The sequence below is a fragment of the Staurois parvus genome, unplaced genomic scaffold (genome assembly GCF_062004578.1).
Source record: "Staurois parvus isolate SC_StPar_1 unplaced genomic scaffold, SC_StPar_1.0 ptg001089l, whole genome shotgun sequence".
Taxonomy (NCBI): domain Eukaryota; kingdom Metazoa; phylum Chordata; class Amphibia; order Anura; family Ranidae; genus Staurois; species Staurois parvus.
The window spans coordinates 583,345-611,098 of record NW_028318885.1 but is presented as its reverse complement, the minus strand read 5'-3'; the positions used below and the strand labels follow the sequence as shown (position 1 = coordinate 611,098).

Here is a 27,754-nt window from a genome sequence, read left to right as displayed (position 1 = left end):
ATATACACCATATTGCCAAAAGTATTGGTTTGCCTTTACACGCACATGAACTTTAATGTCATTCCAGTCTTAGTCTGTAGGGTTCAATATTGAGTTGGCCCACCCTTTGCAGCTATAACAGCTTCAACTCTTCTGGGAAGGCTATCCACAAGGTTTAGGAGTCTGTCTATGGGAATGTTTAACCATTTTTCCAGAAGCACATTTGTGAGGTCAGGCACTGATGTTGGATGAGAAGGCCTGGCTCGCAGTCTCTGCTCTAATTCATCCCAAAGGTGTTCTATTGAGTTGAGTTCAGAGCTCTGTGCAGGCCAGTCAAGTTCCTCCACCCAAAACTTGCTCATCCATGTCTTTATGGACCTTGCTTTGTGCACTGGTGGGAGCAGGAAATTGTCCAAAATGTCTTGGTATGCTTGCGCCTTAAGAGTTCCCTTCACTGGAACTAAGGGGCCACGCCCAACCCCTGAAAAACAACCCCACACCATAATCCCTCTTCCACCAAACTTTACACTTGGCACAATGCAGTCTTCTGTGAAAGTACACAGGGGAACATTGAGCTGTTCACTGCATTATTTCAACCCTGCAAACAGACATTTCCTCTAATGATTACATTCTGAGGATATTGGTAGCAGTCTTTTTGTATCCATAGGCAGCCAACTGTCAAAGTCTACTGAAACCGAATTTATTGGTTGAGGAGATCAAATATCTACAATTACTATATATCATCAGCATGCAATAAGAGACATGAAACCACTAAAGGACAATTAATATTTAGGCAGTTTAACAAATACATATGACAACGTTTGTATAAAACCCAAAACCTGTGTGCTTTAACCTTTGAAAGGAGCTCTTGTAAGGATTTACCATTTGAAGAACAGTTGTAAACATCTAATAGAACATCCAAGAGCCCTTTGATGTTAGGCAAGACAAACATAACTCATACAGTGTTACAAAACAAATACTGTAAGTTTTGTACTAACGCATCAGTCCAATGGGTTTTGTTAAGCATTCTTAAATTAATAAATAACCTGCATTTGTGCATGGGCCTAAATAACTAGAATATAGCCCAGATAACTGACACAAGATAAATGATAAGATTTCTTCCCGCTACAAATGTTTAACAGAAGATGAGGTTCTATGGAAAAACCCCATATTCCTGAATCTACTGCTGAGAAATAGGTGCAGCACGGTTGTTTTAATTACATTTTCTTTTTAAGAAATTTTTTAAAAACCCACATAAAGTTACTGTATCATTACATATAGAATTCATTTATTTATACTACACGAGGTTTCAAACTGGCGTGACCACAGACCTGTGGAGGCCCGTAATAAAGGTTCATTTTCCAACCATATATTATGATACAACATGGTTCCATATGGATATCATATGTTTCCCCCACTCAGCAAATCAGTATATCTACACTACCATGTGAGTCAAGCGTTCAATAACCTTTATCCTTTCCATTGGAATGGACACCCCACCAAACACCTCAAGCTCAAACTTTCAAGGGTTACAGCTTGAGGTGTTTGTCAGGATGTTGATCCTACTGGGAGGAAAAAAGTTTATTGAAGCCTGATATGTGTAAGCCTGATATGTGTGGTTACGCTCATTCAATGAGTTATGGAGTACAATGAGGATGAGCTGACTCCTCGGGTCTGTGAACCATCCATGAATGGTGAGAGTAGCAGTAAGGAGTGTAGGGGCATTATGAAAGGGTTGGATTGAAAATCATATAATTATAGCATAAGTAGAAGTATTCCTGAGCTACTGTAAGAGGGTCACTGTGTCCATAACCATTTTGTTATATGACGGAAAAAGAATAAAGCACATATTTGAGACTATAACATACAATGAGCTATACAAAAATAACACATAAATACACCTATTTAGATGTGACATTCCCAAACAGGCTCATGAACCAATGTGTGGTTTACAAAAGCCTCACATTAGCAGCTGATCTTTGAAGTGTCTGGCTTGCTGAACACCTGCTGCACAATATCCATTGTCATAACTATACGGCAAAAAAGGCAATTTATACTGGGCCGGTGTAACAGCCCTATTTAGGAGCAATCATTGTGAGAAACATACAATAACTCATAGAAGTCAATCTTCTCTCTGATCAGGCAACACTAAACTGACTTACCATGTCTTGTTCTTCTCTGTCTCTGTCTGGAGGTGACCATCTTGATCAAGAAGCAGATTTTGCTTCCTGCATGTGACAGCTGCCCTCATTGTAAGTGGCAGGGGGAAAATTAAAGAGGCAGCAAGAGAGGTGGAGGAAGCACAAATCCATAGAATGAATGATGCGAAAAAAAAAGGGAGATTTTTTCACTGCAGCTTCCTCTCCAGCATAGAAAACAGGAAGCAACACAGTAGTGGCATCACCAAATCTCACTGCAGACCTCCTTAGACTAGTAATTACAGGCAGCAACACCTTAAATTATTTTACACCGCAGATATACAGCTATGAGCCTCAAGACACTGGAGTGCCTAGGCACTGCTATTTATCAGTAGAACTTTAAAGCAAAAAGGTAATTCTTTCAGGGTACTGCTTAGAAAAAATTATCATTTCTAGATGTTCCCTATAAGATAACAGATCTTGATTTTTTTCAGTTTAGGTCTATGTTAAGATTTCTTTAAAATCCAACCTATTTTAAATCTACTATAAGATGATTTAATTGGGGAGTACAAAGAAAAAATAATGTTTAATAACCCAAAAGAGCAAAACGATAATGATTTAGGGTGGTCAGCTCAATAAAAGAAAAATCCTCATTGGATGCTATGGGTTACACCGTATTTGCAAATGCCCTATTAAAGTAGACCTATCATCAAACAATTTTTGTTATATTATATATACTGTATATGCATGCTAAGCAATGTGAAAGTTTTGTATCACTTCTATGAGATCACACAACCTCCCCTATTTCCTACAATGTCTGCTTTTCTCTCCAGAAGGACAGTACCATCATCCAAAGTAAATATCTAGTTCCTGGACTCAGGTGATGGCTCAGGGATGACAGAATCATGAAAACCCTAGTGTTTGTGTAGTTCTTTGATTTGTTCATACAGAGCAGCCCTTGCAGCAGCCACTTATCTTTTTATTAAGCTTTCTTTATATCAATAGAAAATACATTCAATAAATGTTCAATAATCTTACACAAAATAAATTAGTCAAATTAGGGTAAGTCAATGGTCAAGAAAGATCTGGATGTACAGGTAGATCATAGCATTCAATGCAAAGCTGCAGTTTTCAAAACTAGCAAAATGCTTTCTTTTATTAAGAGGTATAGACTCCAGATAGATAGATATATATATATAATTTTACCCCTGTACATATCATGATTACAACCTCCTCTGAAATATGCAGTTATGTTTTGGGTACCAGTTCACAAAATGGATACTGGGGAACTGGAGAAAGTGCAGAGAAGGACAACCAAACTGATAAGAGGCATGGAGAAGCTCAGCTATGAGGAAAGATTACAGTAACTGAATTTACTCTCTAAAGAAGAGGAAATTGATGGGGGATATGATCACCATGTATAAAAACATAACGTTTTATATGCGCAGTGAACTTGGTGTACACTTTTAGGTCATTACAGAGGACATTCTTTACATCTGGAGGAAAAGAGATTTAACCTCCAAATACTAAAAGGCTTCTTCACAGTAAGAGCTGTGAAAATGTGGAATACACTCCCTCAAGAACTAGGTTTGGCTAGCTCAGTATATTGTTTTAAAAAAGAGCTGGATGCGATGCATCGTATGGAAACTGGTGCAGGAGAAGCTCATGTCTTTTCTCATGGGCACCCACTCTAAGTTCCTGAAGGTATGGGACCCCTAGTTCACTTATAAATGACAGTCTGGGCCTGGACCATTCACTGCTATCGATATGAATGCCTGTATGGTCGTCTTAGGGTGGCACATTAGATTGCCCCTGCACAGGATGTTCTCCCCCTTCTTTTTCCCTCTTTCTCCTCCAGGCAAACCTTCTTTCCTTCTGATTCTTTGTCTCCTCAAGCCACTTGGTGGCCATACACCCCCCCCCCTCTTCTTTCCTTCCCTTCCTTAGCCTTCAGTCCCTTTGCAGAGACATTGCACTTTGGTCTCCTCTTTCCTTTTCTTTAAGATGTACATTTTCATTGGAAATACATTTCCCCATCATTGAAAGACATAATGCTGTTGGATTTGTACATTGCCCATTCTCATCCAGTAAGGATTTTATGTATGCCTTTCTCATGTTTACATGGGCCAGTTAGAATGTACCTGGTTCAATCGCTGTACTTTTGTTTGTGTGTGACTTCCAATGTGCTCATTTATATTAACTCTTCTGCACTGTATTGTGGAAAGTATTCCTCCATTTCTTGTTGTGTTGTGGAAAGAATTCCTCTGTTTCTTGTCATATAGAGGAATGAATTCCTCAGTTTCTTGTTGTTTTGGGGAAAGTATTCCTCAGTTTCTTGTTGTATTGGGGAACGTATTCCTCTATTTCTTGTTGTATTTGGGGAAAGTATTCCTCTATTTCTTGTTGTATTGGGGAACGTATTCCTCTATTTCTTGTTGTATTGGGGAAAGTATTCCTCTATGTCTTGTTGTATTGGGGAATGTATTATTCTGTTTCTTGCTGTACCGGGGAAAGAATTCCTCCGTTTCTTGTTGTATTGGGTAAAGTATTCCTTCGTTTCTTGTTGTATTGGGGAACATATTCCTCTATTTCTTGTTGTATTGTGGAAAGAGTTCCTCCGTTTCTTGTTGTATTGTGGAAAGTATTATTCTGTTTCTTGTTGTATTGGGGAAAGAATTCCTACATTTCTTATTGTATTGGGTAAGGTATTCCTCCATTTCTTGTTGTATTGGGGAAGGTATTCCTCCGTTTCTTGTTGTATTGTGGAAAGAGTTCCTCCGTTTCTTGTTGTATTGTGGAAAGTATTATTCTGTTTCTTGTTGTATTGGGGAAAGTATTCTTCCATTTCTTGTTTTATTGGGAAAGGTATTCCTCCATTTCTTGTTGTATTGGGGAAAGTATTCTTCTGTTTCTTGTTGTATTGTGGAAAGTATTCCTCCGTTTCTTGTTGTACCAGGAAAGAATTCCTCCATTTCTTGTTGTATTGGGGAAAGTATTCCTCCATTTCTTGTTGTATAAGGGAAAGTATTCCTCAGTTTCTTGTTGTATTGGGGAATGTATTATTCTTTTTCTTGTTGTTTTGGGGAAAATATTCCTCCATTTCTTGTTGTATTGGGGAACGTACTCCTCCGTTTCTTTTTGTATTGGGGAACGTATTCCTCCATTTCTTGTTGTATTGGGGAAAGTATTCCTCCATTTCTTGTTGTATTGGGGAAAGTATTCCTCCATTTCTTGTTGTATTGGGAAAAGTATTCCTTCATTTCTTGTTTACTGGGGAAAGAATTCCTCCACTTCTTGTTGTATTGGGAAAAGTATTCCTCCATTTCATATTATGCTGGGGAAAGAATTCCTCCATTTCTTGTTTATTGAGGAAAGTATTCCTCAGTTTCTTGTTGTATTGTGGAAAGAGTTCCTCCATTTCTAGTTGTATTTGGGAAGTTTTCCTCCATATTTTGCTGTAGGCATCGCGTGCCTTCATATAAAGTTGCAATGTTTCAGTTAGATTAATAAAGGGGGGCTCAATGATGGCTTTTTAAGATGCAAAGTTTCTAAAACATGAAACTGTTGCTGAATAGTGTGATATATTGAGAATTTATTCCTGCAGAAGTTCCTGAAAAGTCCCCTTCAAATTTGACAGCTGTTTTGGCTGAGTGTCACTTTTTATGTTTGAACGTGACCCACATGGTAAAAAGTTTCTTCTGCTTTAGACTGTATATGTTTTAGCACAGGTCTGACATTATTCAGTATGCAATCAAATGACAAAAATGTAGATGTAGGGCTGTAATCCCCAACCAGTGGCTCAGAGGTCACATTTGACTCTCAGTTCCTTCTTGTGGTGCCCCAAGCATCTTCTCAGCAGGTGCTCACTAACTCTCTAAAAACACCGGCTGCATTATATTTTCCACGGACATGATGCAAATTAGAAATCTGTGTCACTTCAAGTGTATTAACACTTTGAGTACTCTTTTTAAAGCACTTTTTCATTTTCGTGACTTGGTTGGGCGCTCAGATTTTTAATGTGTGAATGTAGCATATATGCACAGCACTAATACTTCAAAGTGGTAATAGTTCTAAACATTTAACCTCTCTGCTGCCACAATGGCCTATGGAGAAAGAGCGCCTCATGCATTTTGCCAAGCACTCGTATACTGTAAAGGTAAAGCTATGCAGTAGAAGCAGGAAATAGGTTAATAAGCAGTCTGCGTGCTCCAGCTCTGTGTAAATGCACTGCGTTGTGTGTGTATATTTCCTGGGGCTGTATCTTTTTGCCTTTCTTGTCTCTCTCTGTCTGCTCTCTGTCAGTACACCCAGTGGATTAACTGACTATTGAGGATTCTCTTTTAAAAGAAGCTCTTTTAAAAGGGTCAGATAAAGAGAGAGAGAGCGAGAGCGAAAGAGAGAGAGACTGTCAAAATGAGCCTTAGACAAAGATTTATTATAAACGATTTAAAGGGCTTAATGTATGTATCCCCAATGAGGCCTCGCAGCTATGAGAGGAGAGAGATGGATTGTGAAAGATGGCAGAGAAAGGAAGGAGGGGGGCAGATTCTCTGTGGCCCCCTCACACACCCCTCTCCTCACACAAGCACAGCATGAGTCTGGAAACGCGTTCAATATTTCAAAACAGGAATTGTCCCTGTGTCACTGGGAGGACTGCTAATAATGGATGAAGCATGTATCTAATGAACACATTGCAGTGGTAAGGAAGCGTATGGAAAAAGTGGAAGGATGGACTGGTTAAAGGAGCTACAAGATGGACAATTTAAAAGTTGACCAACTAAGTTTGCTATGGCGGTAAATTGAATATTGATTAAACTTGTGACAAATGTATCTCACTGAGACTAAAAAACAGCTAGAGCTGGTCCAGTCCAAATCAAAAATAATTCCTTTCTTCATCATATTGGTGGGCGATGTGGTCCATCAACCCTACTGCAATTTTCCACAGGATAGAAAGGTGATGTCCTTTAAAGGCAACCCAAATGCTTTCGTCTCCATCATATATGTTGTATTCCTGCAGTAAATCAGTAATAAAAATAGATATGTTGCTTCTTTGCTTTGGAAAAAATAGAAAAATGATTTTCAAATGAATAGTAACTGAATGTTCAATTAAAGTTAAAAAATATATAATATAGAGAGAGATAAACAGAGAATGCAAAAAACTGACAGATTTTGTGTTTTACTTGAAAAATCTTTTTTTTGTATTCAGCACCAGTGTCAGTAAAAATTCAGAACATTTTGTACGGGGTTGGGGGTGAGTTAAAAAGTATTGCCACATAAGACATATAAACATATCGTACCATTTTGACACAGACTTGATTTATCTACAATTATTTTTAACTTTATTTGGGCTTTAGGTTAAAGCACATGTAAACCATTAATAAATATTTAGTTTGCTAAAGCACTTTGGGGTTGATTTACTAAAACTGGAGAGTGCAAAATCTGGTGTGGCTCTGCACAGAAACCAATCAGCTTCCAGGTTTTATTGTCAAAGCTTGATTGAACACGCTGAAGTTAGAAGCTGATTGGCTACCATGCACAGCTGCACCAGAGTTTGCTCTCTAATTTTAGTAAATCAACCTCGTGTGTATCATAAGTAATTGTCTTGATTTTCCTAAATAAATTACTGTTTTTATTAATTGTTGCATCTCCTGCAACTTTGTTGCAGCCACTTCTTCTCTATGCGCATTTTAGAACTTCTGTTCGTTATTTTTCAGGGTGATTCGCTTGACAACAATAACAGTGGAACATGCCTGTGTGATGTGCGTCAACGTGGCTGCTTGTGGTCTCCATGGGGAGAGTGCATAACAGGATGACAACGCAGGAGCATAATTGGGAAACAGACAGCACTGTAACCCTATAATTGGAAGTGCCTAGGCAAGAGCCTTCATGGCAGAATCACCAAGTATTATTTTAACAAAAGCTGCAGAATTAAAAAGACTAAATATGATATCTGAAGTTTTATTAAAATGTCAAAGCTTATATTTGGATTTTAGTGACTGGGTTTATTTAAACTTTAATATTAACTTGGGGTATAATTTTTCTTCTAAATTTGTCTAAATCATCAAATAAGCCAGCCAGTAAGCCAAAACCAATTTTGCGTACTGAAGGGATAAAATATATATGACATCTCCTAGTAAGTTTGGGTATAGGCTCAATATATGTATGTCAGGAATGAAATAAGATAAAGCAAAAGTAACAGATGAAGAACAAAAAAAGGATATAATTAGGTACTGAAAAAAGTGTTATAAACCATTCATGGAAGAAATGAATATACTTTAACCCATCTGTAATGAGGAGATGGAAGACAAACTACGCTTATGTTAATTATTCCAAGGTACAGTGAGCTTGGTGCATCACATGCTGGTAAACTGCACAATATGCCTGCTTACAATTACTCTCATGCATTTCTGCGCAATAATTACTTACACCAAGTCTGGGTTTATTTCATCTTCAAACCTAAAATGAACAATAAGCATAAGTATTTGCTAAGCTCTTCAAAACCGATCAAAACTGTAAAATGCTTAAAAGAAAAAAAAGTGTACCCCACCATCCCCAGAGATACTATTCTAGCCTACCAAGAATAAGGAACAAGTAACTCATGTCATCAAGGTCAAGAGTGTATGTGCCCTCTTCCATGGTAAAACCAGACCCAATGGCTGTTTAGCATTGGCAGCTGGTGAGTGCTTCTAGAAGGGGTCCCCATGTTTAGCGTTGGTGGCTGATGAGTACTTCTAGGGGTTCCCCTCTCAAGAACCAGCCTAAAGCTGATGGGCACCAGGCTTCTAGGATCCATTAGGGTCCCAGAAAAGAGAAGTAGGTCATTGGGAGTGGGGAGGTTATATGCAACTAACCTGTCTGTAGGTTACTGGACATGCACAAAAGCAGAAGAGTAAGCATTTTGTTTTACTTTGTTCTACTGTTTTTTTCTTACAGAGTTAAAGTGGAATGGCAGCCAAAATAGTTTACAGTGGTACCTTGGTTTACGAACTCCTCGGTTAACTTAATTTTCGGTTTACAAATGAAAATCCATTGAAAATAATGCCTCGGTTTCCAAATTTTTTTTTCAATTTGAAGCAAGTTTCCCCAGGATGTATTGTGCCTGGGAGGTTTATGGCGACGCCCCCGTGCATGCTGGGGTCTGTGGGTAGTCTGTGGGTAGCACGTTGCGTCGAGTGTGGAGGTGCTTTTCAATGCATTCCTATGGGAAACCGAGTTTTGGTCTACGAATTTTTCGCAGTACAAAACGTCCCAGAGAATGCATTAAATTTGTAAACTGAGGTACCACTGTATTTACTTTTGGATAGAACTGAGAAGGGTTTGGACCTCTGTCAAGTTTTAATTTTTGTTTATGTCCCTATTTCTGCTTCCTGTCCCAGAGACACAAGAGAAAATAAAGAAGTAGTACACACAATAGAATTTTCAGAGCCAATCAGGAAGTCTGTAGTTCAAACAAGGGTATTTTTTCGTTTTTCAATAATTGCCCCACAGCCTCATTAATGCATATACAGAAATAATGGCAACTGCATTATAGAGGTTAATATGTTCATAAGAACTTGCGCTACAGTAAGGCTATGACATTTGAGTATCCTTCTAAATTCCCAAATCTAGGGGTGTCAAGGAAAGCAATGCATTTAACTGATAGGTACAGCCCAGATGCTGTAAGCAACATTCAAGATGGTATAATACAGAGCCATACAAGGTGAAGGTAAATGTTTGATCTCCCACACACTCTCTCTAGGGTGGTGTATTGAGGGGGCTCAATGGAAACTGGAAACATATACCTAGAACTTATTTTTTTACTTTTGCCATGCCAGCTGCTAACAAGGCATGTGCTTATAATCACTCTAAAAGAAATAACATTAAATGTCCTGTTTGCTTCTAGCTCATTCACATTGCTTTCAGTCAAGCTATTGGACACCTGAAACCTGTTGACTGTTCTTTGAATTGTCCCCCTGACTTTTACTGGAATAAAGTTGCATACGACCTCTTATCAGTGGTGTGCTGCTTCAATTTCCATTTCTGGTGACAACATTATCACTGTGGAAGGAAGTAGGGCAACATCTCTAATGATGACACAAACAGTAACAAACTGTTTTCCCATCACTACAGACAATAAGTGGTTTTTATTGCCATTTTGTACTTGCTAGAGAGATTTTCATTCATTAATACAGGAAGTCAGCAAAAATCTCCAGGACATGGCCAAATACAGGAAAATAAACTGACAGGGCTTCTAACTTCTGAAAAACAAAATTTTGCCTAGAGATGGATATTATCTTTAATCTGTTGTTGTGTATGTATAGATGACAGGTTTCCTTTAAACCCCACCTTAACCATCTGCAGAAATGAATTAGTTTGGCAGTGAACTGGATACACTAGTAATCCAGATGGATCACTAGAGTGTGAGTAATAGAATACAGTACACAGTGATAAGAACTACTTTTAACTGATAAAACAAATTGATCCTGAGCGCAAAATATAACTGCTTATATATTCATAAAGACCTCAAACAGAAAATAAACTAATGCACTAGATAAAATATAAGGTATAGTTGAGTATTTTGCAATATATATGTAAATGGCTTAGTAAAGCTACTGGTTTCTCTTTTATCGCATGAGGCTGTTCCATTTCCGGTATGGCAGCTGCCATTAAACATGTGAAAATCTACAAAAAAAATCACATGCTGGCAGAGGAGGCACACTTCATGGACAGATAGGAAAACCAGGGAGCTCAATTAGTTATTTCTGTACAAAGGTTTCGGTCCAATGTTCTAACAGTTCAGAAATCACAGGTTAATTCAATTTTTTGTTCTCTTTAAGATTCAGATTAAGTATTGGTCAATGGCACAAGGATAACATTGGTGAAGGGTTATGTGTTAAGGACTAAAAAGGGTTATGCTAGTACAAAATCAAAAAGAACTTGACAGGTTCTCATGATAAGCTGCCCCTCCTCCATTCACTAATACATACGCTGCTGCTTTTATCTGTCCTAATCCTTGAATATGTTCTGTGCTGGAGCTTACACTGTCCTAATGATCTTCGCCCTCCATCAATGTGACATGTTCAAGGCAGGTGCACCGCATCTTTGGAGTAAGGGGAAAAGGCCACGTGCTTCCCCACACTTGTAATAGCAAGGGCTCATACTGTATGTATACAGTAAGGGTGGCTATACATGGATCGAAATTCAGCCGGTTCAGCTGGGACCAGACGAATTTCAGTCCATGTATGGGCAAGCTGGTTGTACAGAAGTTGATCGTTACAACCAGTCTGTCAGGTTTTAACTGAACGATCAGTGCCACAAGCTATAGCCGGCAGTGTTAAGTGTTCCAAGTAAGTGCTGACCAGGGGTTTCAAGCAAGTCCACTAATTCTTTATTAATATTAGCAAAAGTTAGAAAAAGCATTCAATATGTGTTGGTGGCTCACCGGTCCCCATTTATCAGGATTTAGCGCAATAAAGATATTGAGATGTGCTGAACTGGAATTGGCTAAGCAGAGTGTGTCTGCTGGGAGGCATGTACTGAAACTTTACATCGGTCACCGGTTTAACAGCTGTAAAGCTAAACAATAGTTGGTATCTGTTGGAAGGAGGGCCCTGAAGGCTCCCTCCTGTCGCTGGATTAACAGGTCGAACAGGCTGGTAAACTGGCAACTAGTGCAAGCCTTCAGCACATGCCTCCCAACAGATACCCAGTCTATTCTAGTTCAGGACATTTTTTACATAACTTTGCTATTGTGATAAGGTGTGATGAAGAGGACCCCAAGATATGTTGATTACTTTTTTTAAACTTCATTGATATAAGAACTTTTAGATGTGTGTGTCATTCCTATGCTTTTAATTCACATATAACCTACATTTTGAAGACCTTTTGTGGCCTACTAGCATCAACAGAGTTGCCTTTGCCTTTTACTTTAAAAAGCTGCCTTTGTTTTTAACCTCTCTTGACCTTGATAACATTTTTCCTCAACCAGGGTCAAGTGATTCACCAACACTCTTTTTCTAAGAAACAAAATATATCTGAATTTTAGAGCTCTGACAAACCAAGTGTAAGGATCACTGACTGGATAGTGTCAGACTTTCACATTTTCATACACTCATAACAAGCAGCCAATCAGAAATGTACTTTCAATTATATGGGTACATAGTTATTTGGGTTGAAAACAGGTACATAGCCATTGAGTTAAAGCAAAGGCATTTAAATAAATTAAAAAACAACATCTTCAAAACTCTAATCCACAGTTGATCCAGTGAAAGTCAAAGTAACCCTTATACAGCATGGACCAATTTAATTCAATGACAAAAAAAAAATCTTTCCTTATATCTTAAGGCAATGATACTCCCTGGTTCAACAATCTGCAGTGTTATTTCCAATATTAATAGCCAGTTACATTTTATCCATTTAGAAAAACATCCAGCCTTCTACACAGATGGCTAGATCTAGCTTCCATGGAAGTCTATTACACTTTTCCATAGCTCTTACTGTTAAGATGCCTTCCTGACCTTAAACCAAACACTTTTCCTCCAAGCTCACAGAGTGTCCCCTCGTCATCTGCAGGAACCTTAAAGTGAACAACACCAAGTTTACTATATGGACTATTTATGTATTTATACAAGGTGAGCTTGTCCCTAACTGATTACTGCTGCCTGTCTGCCATGACCTAAAGCAAGCTAGCGGAATAAATCAGCAATACCCTTAGCTGGTCCTGATAAAAGAAAAAAGAGAGGGGTTTCTCATTAAAGCTAGAAATCCCACGTCTATCTGGGACTCCCCCAATCATCCGAAGGAACGAAACATCCTCTCTTGGCCTTATAACTGGTAAACTAATAATAACTTAAGAATCCGGTCAATCAGTTTCCAACCAAAGCTAGTATATTAGTGTTAGATGGACATGGCCTTCAACACAGTCTAACTAAAGGACACCAGTAGTAAGCAGTGGTATCAATCCTAATTTTATGTGCACAAGATGAAGCCTTTATAATATTGTGGACTCCTCTGTGGCAGCTCAAGAGTTAAGTAATAGCTGTACAGCAGATGAATGTAACATTCTCATCTCCTCCTCTCAGTAAACCCGGTGTGTTTTAGCCTGTTTTATCCACATTGACTAGCGTAAGCTCTGATACTCGCCTGTCACGTCTAATCTTAAAAAAAAAGAGAAACTGAAAGGAACAAATTAATATGCAAATTTCATCAGCTTTGTAATAAAAAATGTCCTTGGAAAAAAAGCTGAATAAAAAAAAGAAAAAAAAAAAGAAGTGAAAGAAAAAAAAAGAGAAGGTACAGGACCCGTGAGGTTTGGGGTTTGAATTATCACGGCCTCTGGATCCGGGATGTTGTTCGGAGAGAGAGAGGCCCGTTAGGAAATCAGGGAGGAGATCTGACTTGGAAATAATTATGATAAAGAAAAAACTGCGTGCCGGCTGAATAAATGCTTCAGCTCCTCACAAGGTCTCAGCTGCTTGCTATTCACTCAGAATTAACAGGATTCGTTAGGAGGTGGGGAGAGGATGAGAGCGCGTGTGGACAACTTGAATGCTGGGTGGAGGGAAGAATTGCAGAATAGGTCGAACACATGAATATTTTCAACTTACAAAGGAGTTCCAAGTTCAGAGATGGTCATTTCAGCTATCTCTGTCTAGATATAGATAACCAGAGACCTGCTGATCTTTACGCTACAGCATATGATTGGAAAAGTAAGGGTCAAATTAAAGGCAAAAATGAAGAAAGGATTGGTCACTCAGTGGCTAGCACTGCAGCTTTAAAATGATGGGATCTTGGATCTGATACCCAGGCTGTATTTGTTGCCTCCTTATACATTTATATTTGGTTTCTTTGGATGCCCAGTCCTCCACACAGATATATGTTTAGGTGGCTTTTGGCCCTCACCAATTTTTCAGCACAGTCATCTGTGTTTGTAGTAACCAGTCTGATTTATATAGAAGTTAGGAATTCACTGACACAAGTATAACAGCAAGATAGGAAATTAGGTAAGGAACCACTTTTGGTAACAGACGGTTCATGCACGGATCTCAAGTGAAAGTCCTTCAAGTTCTGCAAGCCAGGAGTTTGACAACAAATGGCATGTGCACTTTTGACTTGCTCTAAGCCAGTGGTCTCCAAAATGGGGCCCTTTGCTAGCCATTATCCAGCCCTTGGGGCGCTATTTTTCCCAATGATATGAGGCACTATTCCCCCCACTGACATCAACAGTGGGGCATAATTTCTGCCACTGACACTAATGATGGGGAAATAGTCCTCCCACTGATACCAATGATGGGGCACTATTCCCCTCACTAATACCAATGATGGGGCACTATTCCCCTCACCAATACCAATGATGGGGCACTATTCCTCCTACTGATACCAATGATGGGGCTCTATTCCTACCGCTGATACCAATGATGGGGCACTATTCCTCCCACTGATACCAATGATGGGGCACTATTCCTCCAGCTGACACTAATGATAGGGTACTATTTCTCCCAGCAATACCAATGATGGAGTACTGTTCCTCCTACTGCTATCAATAATGGGGTACTATTCCTTACATTGATATAAAATCATGAGACACTGTTCCTCCCACTGGAGGCACTGTTCCTCCCACTGATATCAGTGATGGGGCACTATTCCAACCAGTATATCCAATGATGGGGCACTATTCCTCCCATTATAACCAATGATGGGGCACTATTCCTCCCATTATAACCAATGATGGGGCACTATTCCTCTTCCTACTAACCACAGACGCTATGTAACTGACAACCAATGCTGAAGCAATGTTTATTCTCACTGATGTTGGGCCAGGGCCATTTTTTGCCCTCCCTGGCCACACTCTGGCCCTCCCTAAAATCTGAAGGACAGCAAACTGGCCTTTGTTTAAAAGGTTTGGAGACCCCTGCCCTATGCAATTGTGTCTCCCACAACACCCTATACTTGAAGGCCCACAGCAGCTTCAACAAATTTTGAACATACATCCCAGGGCACACATCAGGGTAATTATGGGGCCCTGCCACAAAGAACTCTGTCAGTCCCTGTCTGCATCTTTGTGTATGCTCCACTGGACTGTCATAATTCTCTATAGCAGTTTCAGTCATTACCCCAGAGAAAGCTGTATACTCAGAGAGGGGCTGCAAAGGAGTTCAGTCAACGTAAGCTTGTGCAGCACATGTAGCAGGCAGGGGGAAATCAAGCAAAGCATCATTATCTTTTGAACAGAATACGTCGGCTTTTGGCCTATAATAATCCCCAACACCTGCTTTCTGTATATGTCAGGACTATGAAAACAAACCAAGCAGTAAGTCAATCCTCAAATTAAACAATGGCAATAAGGATAGTAACTTAGAACTAGGAGTGCTAAACCTCAGGGGGGGCACCATGGTATTACATAAGAATATTGATGGAATGATGTCTGCTGTGCTGGAGGACAGGTTTATGGGAAGGCTGGAGGAGTAGTTAAACTAAGATCGAGGGAGCAGGGAGAATTAGATTATAACGGGGTAGTTAATTCAGACAGGGGTCAGTACTTATCAGTGAGTGGAATGGGGAAAGATGGGGGGAGGGCTATGGCAGATGATAAGAAGGTTCCCATGTTACAAACAACTAGTGGAATTGGTACCATTTGTATGAAAAAAAAAAAAAATATGCAGACTACGTGTGCACAAGGTGTCAATGATTTAAAGTGTTTGTTCACCAATGCCAAAAGTCTGCCAAGCAAAATAGGTGAGCTGAAAGCTTTGGTGAATGAACAGAACTATGATTTAATTGGTATTGCTGAATCTTGGCATCATTCTACACAAGACTGGGCCATTTATAATCCTGGCTATGTTCTCTTTCGGAGGGACAGGGTAAATAGGAAAGGTTGTGGTGTATGTCTCTATGTAAGAAGAGATCTCAGAGCGAGTGTGAAAGAGGACCTAGTTGATGGAGAGTGTGATGAGGCTGAAGCATTATGGGTGGAACTGCACATGGGGGTGCGTACTACAAAGGTAATCATTGGAGTTTGTTATAGGCCTCCCAGTGTTAATGAGGAGGTGGAGACTCAGCTCCTCGCACAGATCGAAAGAGCTGCAAGGGCTGGGACAATGATAATAATGTGGGATTTTAACTACCAGGAAATTGACTGAAGTAATGGTACAGCAGGAACAGTTAAAGGGCAGAAATGTTTAAACCTACTACAGGACAATTTTATGGTACAGTTCATAGAGGCCCCAACTAGGAATGATGCTCTGCTGGACCTTGTAATCTAAAACCGATCAGAGCTTATTATGAATGTCCATATAAAAGAACATCTGGGTAGCAGTGACCATAACATTACTTAATTTATTGTTGGCTGTAAACAGCAACCACATACTGGAAAAATAAAAACGCTCAATTTTAAGAGAGCTAATTTTCTTGGATACACAGAATATAACTGGATACCAACATTTATAGGTAAAGTTGATCCCTGGAATATCCAATTGTCTCTCGAGGGATCAGGAAGGAAATGTTTCCCCTGTAGGAGCAAATTGGATCATGCTTTGCTGGGTTTTTTTGCCTTCCTCTGGATTAACTGTGGGTGTATGATTATAACTTTTTTTTTTTTATGGTTGAACTTGATGGACTTTTGTCTTTTGTCAGCCAGAATAACTATGTAACTACGGTTAAGGTATTATGTATGAAAAAAGAAAGATCACTAGGTTCTAGGTCCTTCTTTCAGGCTATATAACTACATGTGTAACTGAATTTATTATTACACACCTTTAATAAAAAATATACATATAAAATTCACTTAGTCAGAAAGGATTTGATGTACTAAAACTGGAGAGTTCAAAATTTGGAGCAGCTGTGCATGGTAGCCAATCAGCTTCTACCGTCAGCTTGTTCAATTAAGCTTTGACAAAAAAAACCTGGAAGCTGATTGGTTTCTATGCAGACCAGCACCAGATTTTGCACTCTCCAGTTTTAGTAAATTGACCCTAAACTATAATAGGAGGATTTCAAGCAGTGCTCTCTGGGAAATCACACAAATAACTTTCCTGTGCACCTTTAGCATACTCACATAATATGCACCTCCCTGGTGAACTTTGATCCGTGGCCTGTCTAGGGCCAACCAGCAGCTTTTCAGGTTTTTTTAAATTTTGCACTACATTCCGACTGCATGCATGGCCTAAGCCCCATTCACTTTAATTGGAAGGACCATCAACAACTTGAAAGGGCAACAAGGAACTTTCACAGGGTTTGACATGCAAAGCAACAAAGTACTGGGGAGTGAAAATGAGTATTAGTGGGCCAGGCGTTGGGGACTTTAAAGTTTAAGTAATTTTTTTTTTTTTAACCAGCACATGGCATAGTACTTGCATTGAATGAGAAGTGTCTCTTGCTGTGGGGTTAATATGAATTGCTGGACCTGTCATATACACTCTTTAGGAGTGATGACTGTGCCCACCCTTTCCGTCCTCTCCCCTATTCCTAGATGCTGTAGTATAGCTTGCTGCAATGAAAAGCACTCTATGAATGGAGGGATCAATGTCCAGATGAGTTAAAGGACCGCTTCCTCCATTCATAAAGAGCTTTTCATTGTGAAAAGCAATAGGATTGGTTTCATGAATGGAAGAGGGGGGGAAACAGTGGGAATAGTTGGCACTCTTGATGAGTGCCTACGCCAGGTTCAATTAACCCCCGCAACACCAGAAGATTACCATTGTGGAGGTACGGGGGCAGAGGACTGAAAATTAAAATGAACAGAGCAGCCTTCACAACAGGAGACAATTGGCAATCAATATAAGTACTTTGTCCCTTGTGCTGATAAAAAAATGAACTTAAGCTTTAAATAGACCCTGAATAGGAAAAGTTACAGGTCCTAACGGTGTCTTTGCAGGAGTGCATAAATTCAGTTCAATTAGTCTTTTCATTGTAATATACAGTATGTACTCCAAATCTCTGACTAATTAAGCTGCCCTTCTCTGGACTCCTTCCATTTCAGGATATGCTTTTTTGAACTAATGCCAAAAACTGAAATGCATAATCAAGATGGAAATGCTATAAACTGCAGTTTGGAAAATTAAGTCTGCCTTAAATCTCTGCATCATTTCCTTCAAGAGCATATCTAGCTAGCTTTAGAAGCTGCAGGTTGGCATTGCATGTTGGTATTAAATCTGATCTGTAAGGTCATTTTTTCTCCATCAGTGATTTAACCATTTCTATTTTCCCACAATTGTACAATGAAGGTGCCCAGGCACATAACTTTACATTTATCCAAGTTGATCATCATTTGCCATGTACCTGCCCAATTAACCAATGTGTTCCCCAGTTCTGTTAGAAATCAGGCTTATTAAATGCTGCTTAGAGCAATTAATTAAAAAAAAAAATGCTGTCACCCATAGCATCCGATCCACTACTCTCTTAAAAGATCTAAACACAGTAAATACAATCTGAGTGATTGCTCTGAAGAGCTGATGTACTCTGCATATCTCCGCTGTCCTTGGGACTGCAGCAACGAAAAGGGCGGTTTGTGTTCCCATATACCACTCTGAGATTAGCATAGATGTAGACTGTGAATACTGGAACAGAAAGCAAAAAACAAAAACTAGGGATGGTATATGCAGGAAAATCACTGTATACAGAAGACAGGTGCACAGCACAAAACAGATGCAGGCTTGCACAGTTGTGTTTACATGCTATTAAACCCACAAAACCCTGACATTTACCATATTGCAGGTGTGGCAAGGGTAAGTTTAACGGCATAAACACGCTGTAAGTAGTCTGTCATATTTCTTGTCAGCCGAGGCCCTTACTCCGCCAGAGACTCGATATCTCGCGTCTCTATAATTGAATTGCTAGCGAGCCACAAGAGAGAACAGTACGCAGCAGCAGCGTGAGAAAAGAGGAGCGTACTACCGGCGAAAACAGGAGGGAGAGGTGAGGAAGCGAGGGGATGGAAACTATATAGGAATATATGGAGGGTGGGAAGGTAATATGAAAAATAGGAATAAATGAGGAAGACATGAGAAATAGAAGAAATGGAAAAGGGGAAAGAATTGGAGCTGAAAATAGAAAAAAAGAGAAAACCTGTATTTGTGAACATAAGGCCTGCATGTATAGCCTATGGGACACATTTCAGAATTCAGGAAGCTACTTGCTTTTCAGGAGGTGCCAGCTGTCATGTTTTAGGTGTACTAGCCAGTTCTGCCATATCTAGGCAAGTTTTTAACTATGAAGTCTCACCTCCACATGTATTCATATAATCTATTTGATCTAAAATCTATTTTATCAAAACTGACATTGTAGGTACAGATGAAACCTGGTTCGTTGAGCCAGCCTTGTAAATGTCTTTACTACTCCAAAAGAGAGATAGAAACAGAAGAGTGTTGGCAGAAAAAGACCAAGTGGTCCATCAAGTTTTTTTAACTTTCTTGTTGGAGTTTTGTCTTGTCTTGTCTCCATGCCATATTTTCTGATCTCACTCTATCTACCTGAGAGTATTGCGGGTTCCTGAGAGTGGGGCTTCCTCATAATGGCCAAAGCATGTGCACACGCCCAAGAACTCAAGTGCAGATATCTCACCAATAAATTCCCCGGGAGATACAAGAAACACGCGGTTTAGTTTTTCACCATTTATCAAAAACTGTAATATCAGTTTTGGGTAGACAGACCCTCAATCCATTAAGTCCATTCACAATATTCCCAATGCACACGTTCCTGAAGATGGCTGTTCAGTATTGTTGGGTGTTGTAGTGACCACAAGCTGCAAACCATAGACTCTCAATACGAAGAAATATCACCAGCACAACAATGGTTCCTCAAAGGGGTCACTTGCCTGATGAAGGGGCCTTGTGTGGCTTAGAAACATTGCTTTTGTATGTACCACGTGACCACAAAATATATCTGTGAACCCGATTGAAGAATCCTTGGTGTGCTAGTGACATTTCCCCACACTGAATCCATTAAGGGTTCTGGTAATCCATGTCTACAGAAAGCTTGTGTATACTGTTTATTTATGATCCAAAAGGAAATTAACATTATTGTATATACCATCTAAATATATAGGAACCTGGCTTGGCTAGGAGTAATACTGATCACTTTGTTTAGCCACTTAAAAAAGGATAATAATTTTTGAAAAAGTATTTTAAAAATATTCTGCTTGTTGTAGTGACAAATACTTTGTTTAAAAACCTTGCTTCTACAGTACGTATGTATAGTTTGTACGGATACATAGGGGCATACGTAATTTCTCACTACATATTGCTGTCTTGCAGAGCTGTACAATAGTTACTCTTTGTGATCCTTGACTTTACTTTTATAGCCAAAGTTTATCACATTGAGAAGAACGAATAAAAAAAGTGCTCTGTAGTCTCTAACGAAGTGAATTCCCACAATGCTCATGGTAACTAGAAGCCATGTGATCTTAGGTCACATAAGGAACCTTGCAAGCATTGATTTCTATTCATATCAAGAGAGGGAAGTTTTTTTATTTAAATCTATAATGGGATTTAGTGAAGTTGATATGTGTCCTATTGATTCATATGAATTTAATGATAGACAATAACATAAGATAGTCTAATTTCTCTAAGCCAACAATTATGAATAGTAATACTAAATCTGTATTCAATTCAAGATGATATGTTGCCAACAATGCCATACATTGTAAGTTAGTCCCCGAACAAGCAATGATCATGTAGCTAGCATTGGGTGTATTTATGGCTGAAAGAAGGATACCTTAACTTGAAAAGAAGCTAAACAAACAAAAGCTCAGAGTCCCCTCTCAATTCCAAAATACTGTCCCTTTTGTGCTCACATACACGTTGAAACAAGAGAGAAAAAAATCGGATTCCAGCATTCCCCATGAGAGTGATCCAGAGAGAATAAGCACTAGGCAAAAACCTTGCAATGAAAAAAAAAAAAAGAAAAAAAAACACAGAAAACCACAAACGTGGAACTTCAATTAATTTAAAGCTTCAATCAGCAAAGGATAAATCCGTCACAGATCTAATTACTAAGGCTCTCGGAAGGCCGGGGACAAGACGCCAATCTCGTGGCTGTTTGAACAGCGTGATGAACTGGGGAACGATGGATATCAAGTCATTTTGTTTAATTTATAAATGGATTTTCCCCTAATGCTTGAATTATCGTCAGAGCACAATGAAGGAGTAGGGGAGCACAGAGCCACAGTGTCGGCCCCCCTTCCTCTACCATTTTCTAGAATTGAAGCAATGAGCTTAAAGCCTGTTTAGAGTATTTTTATAGATGATGTTGGAGGCTTATCTTATAAAGGTCTGTTGGCCAAGAAAGAAGGCACGAAAATAAAATGTAGAGCTGTATTCAAATGCATTGATTTTGCTGCTTCTTATCAGATCAGTCGTCATCAGAATCCTTTATTCAGAGTTCGCGCAGTGTTTCACATTCGTCAATCCACACCCTTCACCAGCATGCGATGGCATTCTACAACCTGAATGTCACAATCCTTCCTCAATCCTTCCTGTGCAATTCGGTTTCTCTGGATTTTCTCCTACATACTTGTTGAATTGTTTTAAATAAACGTATTTCTTTGTCTTAAAGTATCGATTCAAGCTGAATCCGACTTTGAACTCGTGCGACTTCATTTGAAGACACATGATTTCAAAGCCGCATGTCAGTGTGACTTCAGGTGCGACTTCATGCACAGATGTCTATGCAAGCTGCACCTGAAATCGCAAAAAAATAGTGCAGGAGTCTCTTTATCAAATCGGTGCAGCACTGCAAAGTTGGAGTTGCACCAATTTGAAAGGTGTCATTGCAGATAATAGGATGCGACTTGTCATGCGATTTGAAACTGTCACCGCATCGCTGTGAACCAGGGCTAAAGGCCAAAGTATTATGTTTTGAATAGAGTGGAGAGGGATTAGAACACCTGCCAAGTATTTATTGGCATCTGTGCCTGTTAGGGAGATTCACCTTCTCTGTTTTGTTCTGAGTGAAAGTGAAAGAAAATCACACATTTCGGGTTAACAGGAGCAGAGATGAAATCTTCCAATTGGGTCACTAGTTCTGGGCACCCTGATGACAACCACAGATTTCCTCACTTTGTAGCGATTTCCTCACACTTCCTGTTCTAGCTTTGACAGAGGAAGTGAAGGGAAATCTCCCCAGTTGTACTCAGGTGGCAAAAAAACAACCAGACAGGGGCTATAACCCTCCCTTAGTCTATGCCAAATGAAAAAAAAAAAGTTTTGCCTTCTTGTTCTTATTTAAAAGAAATAATTGCTTTAGGTCAAATTAAAAAAAAAAAGTTTTGCCTTGTTTTTATTTAAAAGAAATAATTGCTTTAGGTTTTTTTTTTATAAACACAGTGGGCTCAATTCACTAAGAAGTATTTACCGTTTCGAGATCAGTGGTAACATAACTCAACATTTATCAAAATATTTTTTTTTCAATTCACTAACAAATGTTACTAAAATACTGCATGGGCTATTTTAGGTAATGCAGTATTTTAATAGTGAAAACATGCAGTATTTTATGACCAGCATCTGCTGGCGTCCTTAACAAAGAAAAGATAGCTGGTTGTCAAGGAGCTGGCGGTAGACGACATCTTTACCAACCAGTGAATAACTGGTTGTCAAGGAATCGGCACTCGGTGCGTCCTAAACAACCATGACTCATTTGCTGTCAGCGGGATTCCCCATAGATAGCAGAATTTAAACAAAAGAAGAGCCGCCTCAAATTTTTTTTTTCAAAAAACAGTGTGGGAGTCCCCCCTAATCCATACCAAAGTCCCCCCTCCCCCCAAAAAAAAATTCCCCTGAAGTATGTCCAGCGGCTGTCGGCAGATGCCGATTCCTTGACAACCAGCTGAAATATAGACATTCTTTAACTATTGCATGCCCGGACTACTACTTTTTTCCCACATTTATTTATTTCCTTTATTGAATTGACTATAACATTGTTTTATGCGGTATTAACCGAACATTTCTGCCTTTTAAGGTGAATGGTGCATAAAGGGATAGTGAATTGACATTTTCAATATCATATGCGATGTTTGGGTAAAATGTGTCATGTGACCCAAAAACCGCATGCGATATGATTTAGGGAACTGAGCCCAGTATCTGAAAAGGTAAGAAATGATACGAATACAAATTTTTTTTTACATTAAGCAAAATCCTTTCATACATATGTGCATTCTGGTCATGTTAACACTTTCCTTTAAACTAACTGTAGAGTGGATGGCTACCTTATTGTTGCCAGTATCATCTACTGAATGCCCCTAAATTAGAGTCTATAAAAATTTAGAGTGGCGTGTTTACTGGTTCATGGTTCATGTCCTTTTTCTGAGCACACTGCAGCCTCACCTACACCTACATTGGGGAGACGCAGCATAGAACCATGTAAAGGGAACTGGAATATATCATCTGTTTGCACTGGATTTCTATAACAGTTATGTAAGAAAGAGGCAGTCCACTCAAAACCAATTTCACTTACAGGTGGTGTCTAGTGGGATGACCATGCAGAATGTGCTCTCATTTGTATCCTAAAGATTCATTTCTAGTTTTGACTTTGCAGTATACCTATACAGATAATCTCCTGCATCCCATACAGCTCCTCCATCACACTTACCCGGCTCTGGAGTCTCTGACTGTGAGGATGAAGATGCTGAACTGGCACCATCATCATTGGCACTCTGCGAGAGAAGTCCGCGGCCGGGTGGAAGCTTCATGCCAAGTTGCTCTGCCATCTCTACGTGGTCCCCTGGGTGAACATAATCAAACATGCTGCTTCCAGTCAGCTCCACCTGCAGAGAATAAAAGATCCATATAAACATTCATGACAAATAAGAATTCATAAAGAAAACACTTGATTGTGGATAACCATGACATAAATAAAAGTGCATATATACTTTAAACCAATATATAGAAAGTCTTGTAAACCAGGAGTACACTGTACACACTGAATAGGATTCCAGAACAATTTTTCGGGGGCCAACATAAGACATGAAGCATACTGGGATTTTTTGGGTACCTTATAATGATGGTCACTAAAAATGATAAATCTGGAGTCCCAGAGGGTACCGGAGATCTACTAGGATTTGGTGGTTTGGAACCTGGAGAGGTATAGATGGCATCAATAAGATTTTGGAGGGTAGGTTAAGGTAGTTATGACTAGAAGTACACCTATACATTAACCTAACACCCAAATACCCCCTGGATTGCATAATTACCTTGCTGGGTGCCAGCTTTGTCAACCCTAGCATTAAATCCCACAATACAATATAGAGGTCTCATCATCAAAGGCTACCAAAGCACAAGAAAAATATTACATCTAATGACTATTGATTTATGTCCTGCCAACATTACCATTGCCTACGGAAGAGGACTATTAAATCTGAAAGGAGAAGTATTTTATAAATACATAATAAAACCTGATCAGATCATTTAAAAAATGACCCTGGTTCTTGAAAGAATGTGAAACATAGGATTTGCTACAATTCTCCTAAAAGAGTGGCTGCACCAATCACCAAGAATAAATATTTCAGATACAATGATGGAAAGAAGACTAAACTTGCCATAGATCAAATGAAAATTGGCTGGTTTAGCAGGGACCTGACAAAGTTCTATCCTTCTATTGCCATTCCCACTCCAGAGAAGTTGATCTAATGGATGACGTCTCTCAAATGGAAATGTTGGAAAACTGTGTTTGATCACCTCCATTGTGTGGATGTGGAAATTCATTTGGTTATTTTTGATCAACTGGCGGGCTGATTTGAAAAAAAAAAAAAAGATCCAACTATGGCCAGCCTAACATTATGGAAACACATATAAAAAGCTCCAGACATATCATGTGTAGATAAGTAAAACTTACAGGGTCTGTTATGAACTTAAAGCAGAGAAGTTGGAGGAAGGACATATCCTTCATATAACTGACTATACAGTGGTCCATATAAAAGACACTACAGTTAGCCTGTTTTCCGTGTCTACCCAGATCTGGAAGGTAGTTGCCAATGGCTCTTTGCAGTTAGTAATCAAGCACGGTCACTAAACACGGAAATACGACTCGACTGAGTGTTCGCCTCTATCAGATATACCAAAATGTAGAATTTAAAAAGAGGAAAAAAAACTGTTGTGACCCGGACATAACAGGTTACATGACACTGAGCTGCAGGGGGTGCCTGGAATCACGGGTAGGAAAGCAGGCTGGGTAATTGCATCACTGCCTGGCAGCCATAGAGGAGGGGCAGAGCGGGCATATTATTAACGCCAATTTGACACACACAATGGTGAGTTTAGCATATTTTGCTGCCCTCTTTCTAATGGCCAAGGGGAGATTTGATCAAGGAGTGCAGAAAACGTTCCACTGCAGTTATGAGGTAGATAAATGACTTAAAAAGAAACAAGCCTTCTGCCCAAACCGAAAAAAAAATGAATTGCAAGCACTATAGCAGTGTCTCTCAACTTAAAGTATGCAACTGCTATAGATGCCAGTGTTTATCAAGTACTCCTTATGTAAAAAAAAAACATATTAATAAAAAGTTTGGTGAGGAAAGTGCAGTAACCCATTGCAAACAATCACAATCTTTTAACAGTTTTATTGCACATTGCTTTTTGCATTGCTTTTTGAACAAGGCTACTAGAATGCATGTAAGAATGAACAATTTTTATCCTTTCTGTGCTTCTGCATTAAAGAGCGGTATTAAACCCAAAAACAAAACTGTAATATATTGCAGCCTACCATTCCTTAGATGTGGCGGCTGCATTAGATTCATTTTTTAGGCTGTTATCCTTTTATTTTCACCTGGTGATGGCTAGAAACATACTTCCTGGCTGGATCACTAGGTGAATGAGCGGCTTAGGGTACGTATATAAAAAGGTAAAAGTGAGCGCATTGGTTGTCTAGCTGCTGGCATTAAAGGTGAAACCTCTTACCCTCTGAACAATCATAAATGTAAAAATGCAGCGCTGAAAAGAAACAAAAATATATCTAACGTGGGCGCTTACTAGCGCTAGAAGTGTTCAGTAAGTATATAGTAATGACGTATAAGAAAGTTATAATAAATAAATAAATATAAAGTGACTTTTGTGTATGGTGAATAATGACATAAAATCAGCAAAATAAATAAAGTCCAAAATTCAAGTGATCCATGCTGGTTAAATCCGTGATTGAAACCGGTAATATGATTGCACTCACCAGAAGCGCAAAATTAAAGCGCATGTATATATATATTATCCCATTGTGGTCATCTGGGTACAGGTAAGTATGATGGAATTATTATTATTATACAGTATTTATTATTTATCATCTGGCACACGGTCAGCATACAAGGCAACTTAGGGCTCAGGCTATATAACTCAGGGTATGCGATCAGCGCAGAGCCTGTTTACCAAGATTAATAAACTCCTATGCATGCATGGGAGCTACATCAGCTTTCTTCAGCCAATCAAGACACCTAAAGACCAGGCAACCAATAGAAGTCAGGGAGACGATGCTGGCACCAGCAGACGTCAGATCTTTGGAGAAGAGGTGGGAACTGTGACTTTATTTCCGCTTTAAAGTAGTTTGTCGCAACTCTCTAACTGCCACTTTTTCTGGACAGCTTGGTCTGTTAACCCTGGTTCACACCAGTTGGACTTGCATATGACTTGACAATTCAAAGTCTCATGACAAGAAGCACCCCATATGCAGCAATGTTCAAAAGTTGCAGTGACTTTCAAAAAGCTTCCTGCACTATTTCTGTGTGACTTAATTTCAACTTGCATTGACATCTGCTAAATTAAGTCACTTGATGTCAGCAAGCAGAACATGCAATCGCACTGATAGTCAGCTCTGAAGTAGCATGAATTCAAAGCCACACATGTGTTAACCAAGGATTAAAGGAAGCTGAAAAATAATAGACTTACTGGCCTGGGCATCAGTGTAAAATAAAAGTAAAAAATTATAAAAAGAAAACTAATGTAAGCACCATATTTAAGAAATAGTAAACTGCAGTTTATTACATTTTTGTTTTTGATACCACTTTAAGTCACGTAAAAATATGTAATTTTTTTTCTAAAAGTTTTAAAAATATGGGAACATTTGCACCTTTTTTCTATGTACAGATGAATTTGAAGTTAAACCTGAAGTTGATGGAGCTTTCAGGATTTGAATAATATGGCAGCTCCACTACTCCAGCTCTGTGGCACAGTGCTGGTTTTCCATGGCATACTTGATTAAAACTGGAATACACATGAGGGGAAAAGGTGTTATAAAGCACCATTGCAACATTAAGGAATGTATGATGCTTCTTTCTCTGTGTCTGCCTTTATTAGGTCTGTATATTTCTCCGCTTGGCTCGTAGTTATTAATTTACAGAATCAACGCTGGGAACAGCTTTTGTGATCTCATATTAAATTTCCCCCTGAATCCGCCCCGTGGCAAAAATTACTCACATCGTTAAAAAATATTTAATTAGGCTGCAGTTTATAGCGGGCTCACAAGGGAGATGCTAGAATTAATGTGATTTGCATGAATTCCAGAGCCCTTTTTTTTCCTGGCAGAGAAGAGTTGGGAATTGGGTTTTTATCGAGGTCGCTGACACAGACAAGGACGGAGGCTCTTGAGGTATACAGAGATGTCACACGATGAAATCCCACGGCATCCTTGGGTTTAAAGCACAGATTACTGACTCTGCACTTTAACCCACCTCACTGCTTTGCTTAATTCCG

General features: G+C 39.2%; 1 protein-coding gene and 2 long non-coding RNA genes across 11 annotated transcripts in view; 2 read left to right on the top strand and 1 right to left on the bottom strand.

The window, feature by feature from the left end:
• The window catches only part of LOC149440400 (uncharacterized), a 48,002-nt gene extending 39,906 nt beyond the window's left edge, over positions 1 to 8,096 (top strand). Inside the window, exon 2 of the long non-coding RNA XR_016307637.1 lies at positions 7,832 to 8,096. This is a non-coding gene — a long non-coding RNA (uncharacterized LOC149440400). The remainder of the gene's footprint in view (positions 1 to 7,831) is intronic.
• Positions 1 to 27,754, bottom strand: part of NPAS3 (neuronal PAS domain protein 3) — a 671,079-nt gene that overhangs the window by 67,936 nt on the left and 575,389 nt on the right. For all 9 annotated transcript variants that reach the window (XM_089658669.1, XM_089658666.1, XM_089658668.1 and 6 more), the window contains one exon: positions 23,676 to 23,850. In XM_089658669.1, the coding sequence (XP_089514795.1) occupies positions 23,676 to 23,850 (175 nt within the window). The remainder of the gene's footprint in view (positions 1 to 23,675; positions 23,851 to 27,754) is intronic.
• On the top strand, positions 18,917 to 23,961 carry LOC149440399 (uncharacterized). The gene is made up of 2 exons (XR_016307636.1): positions 18,917 to 19,007; positions 23,658 to 23,961. It is a non-coding gene; the product is annotated as an uncharacterized LOC149440399 (long non-coding RNA).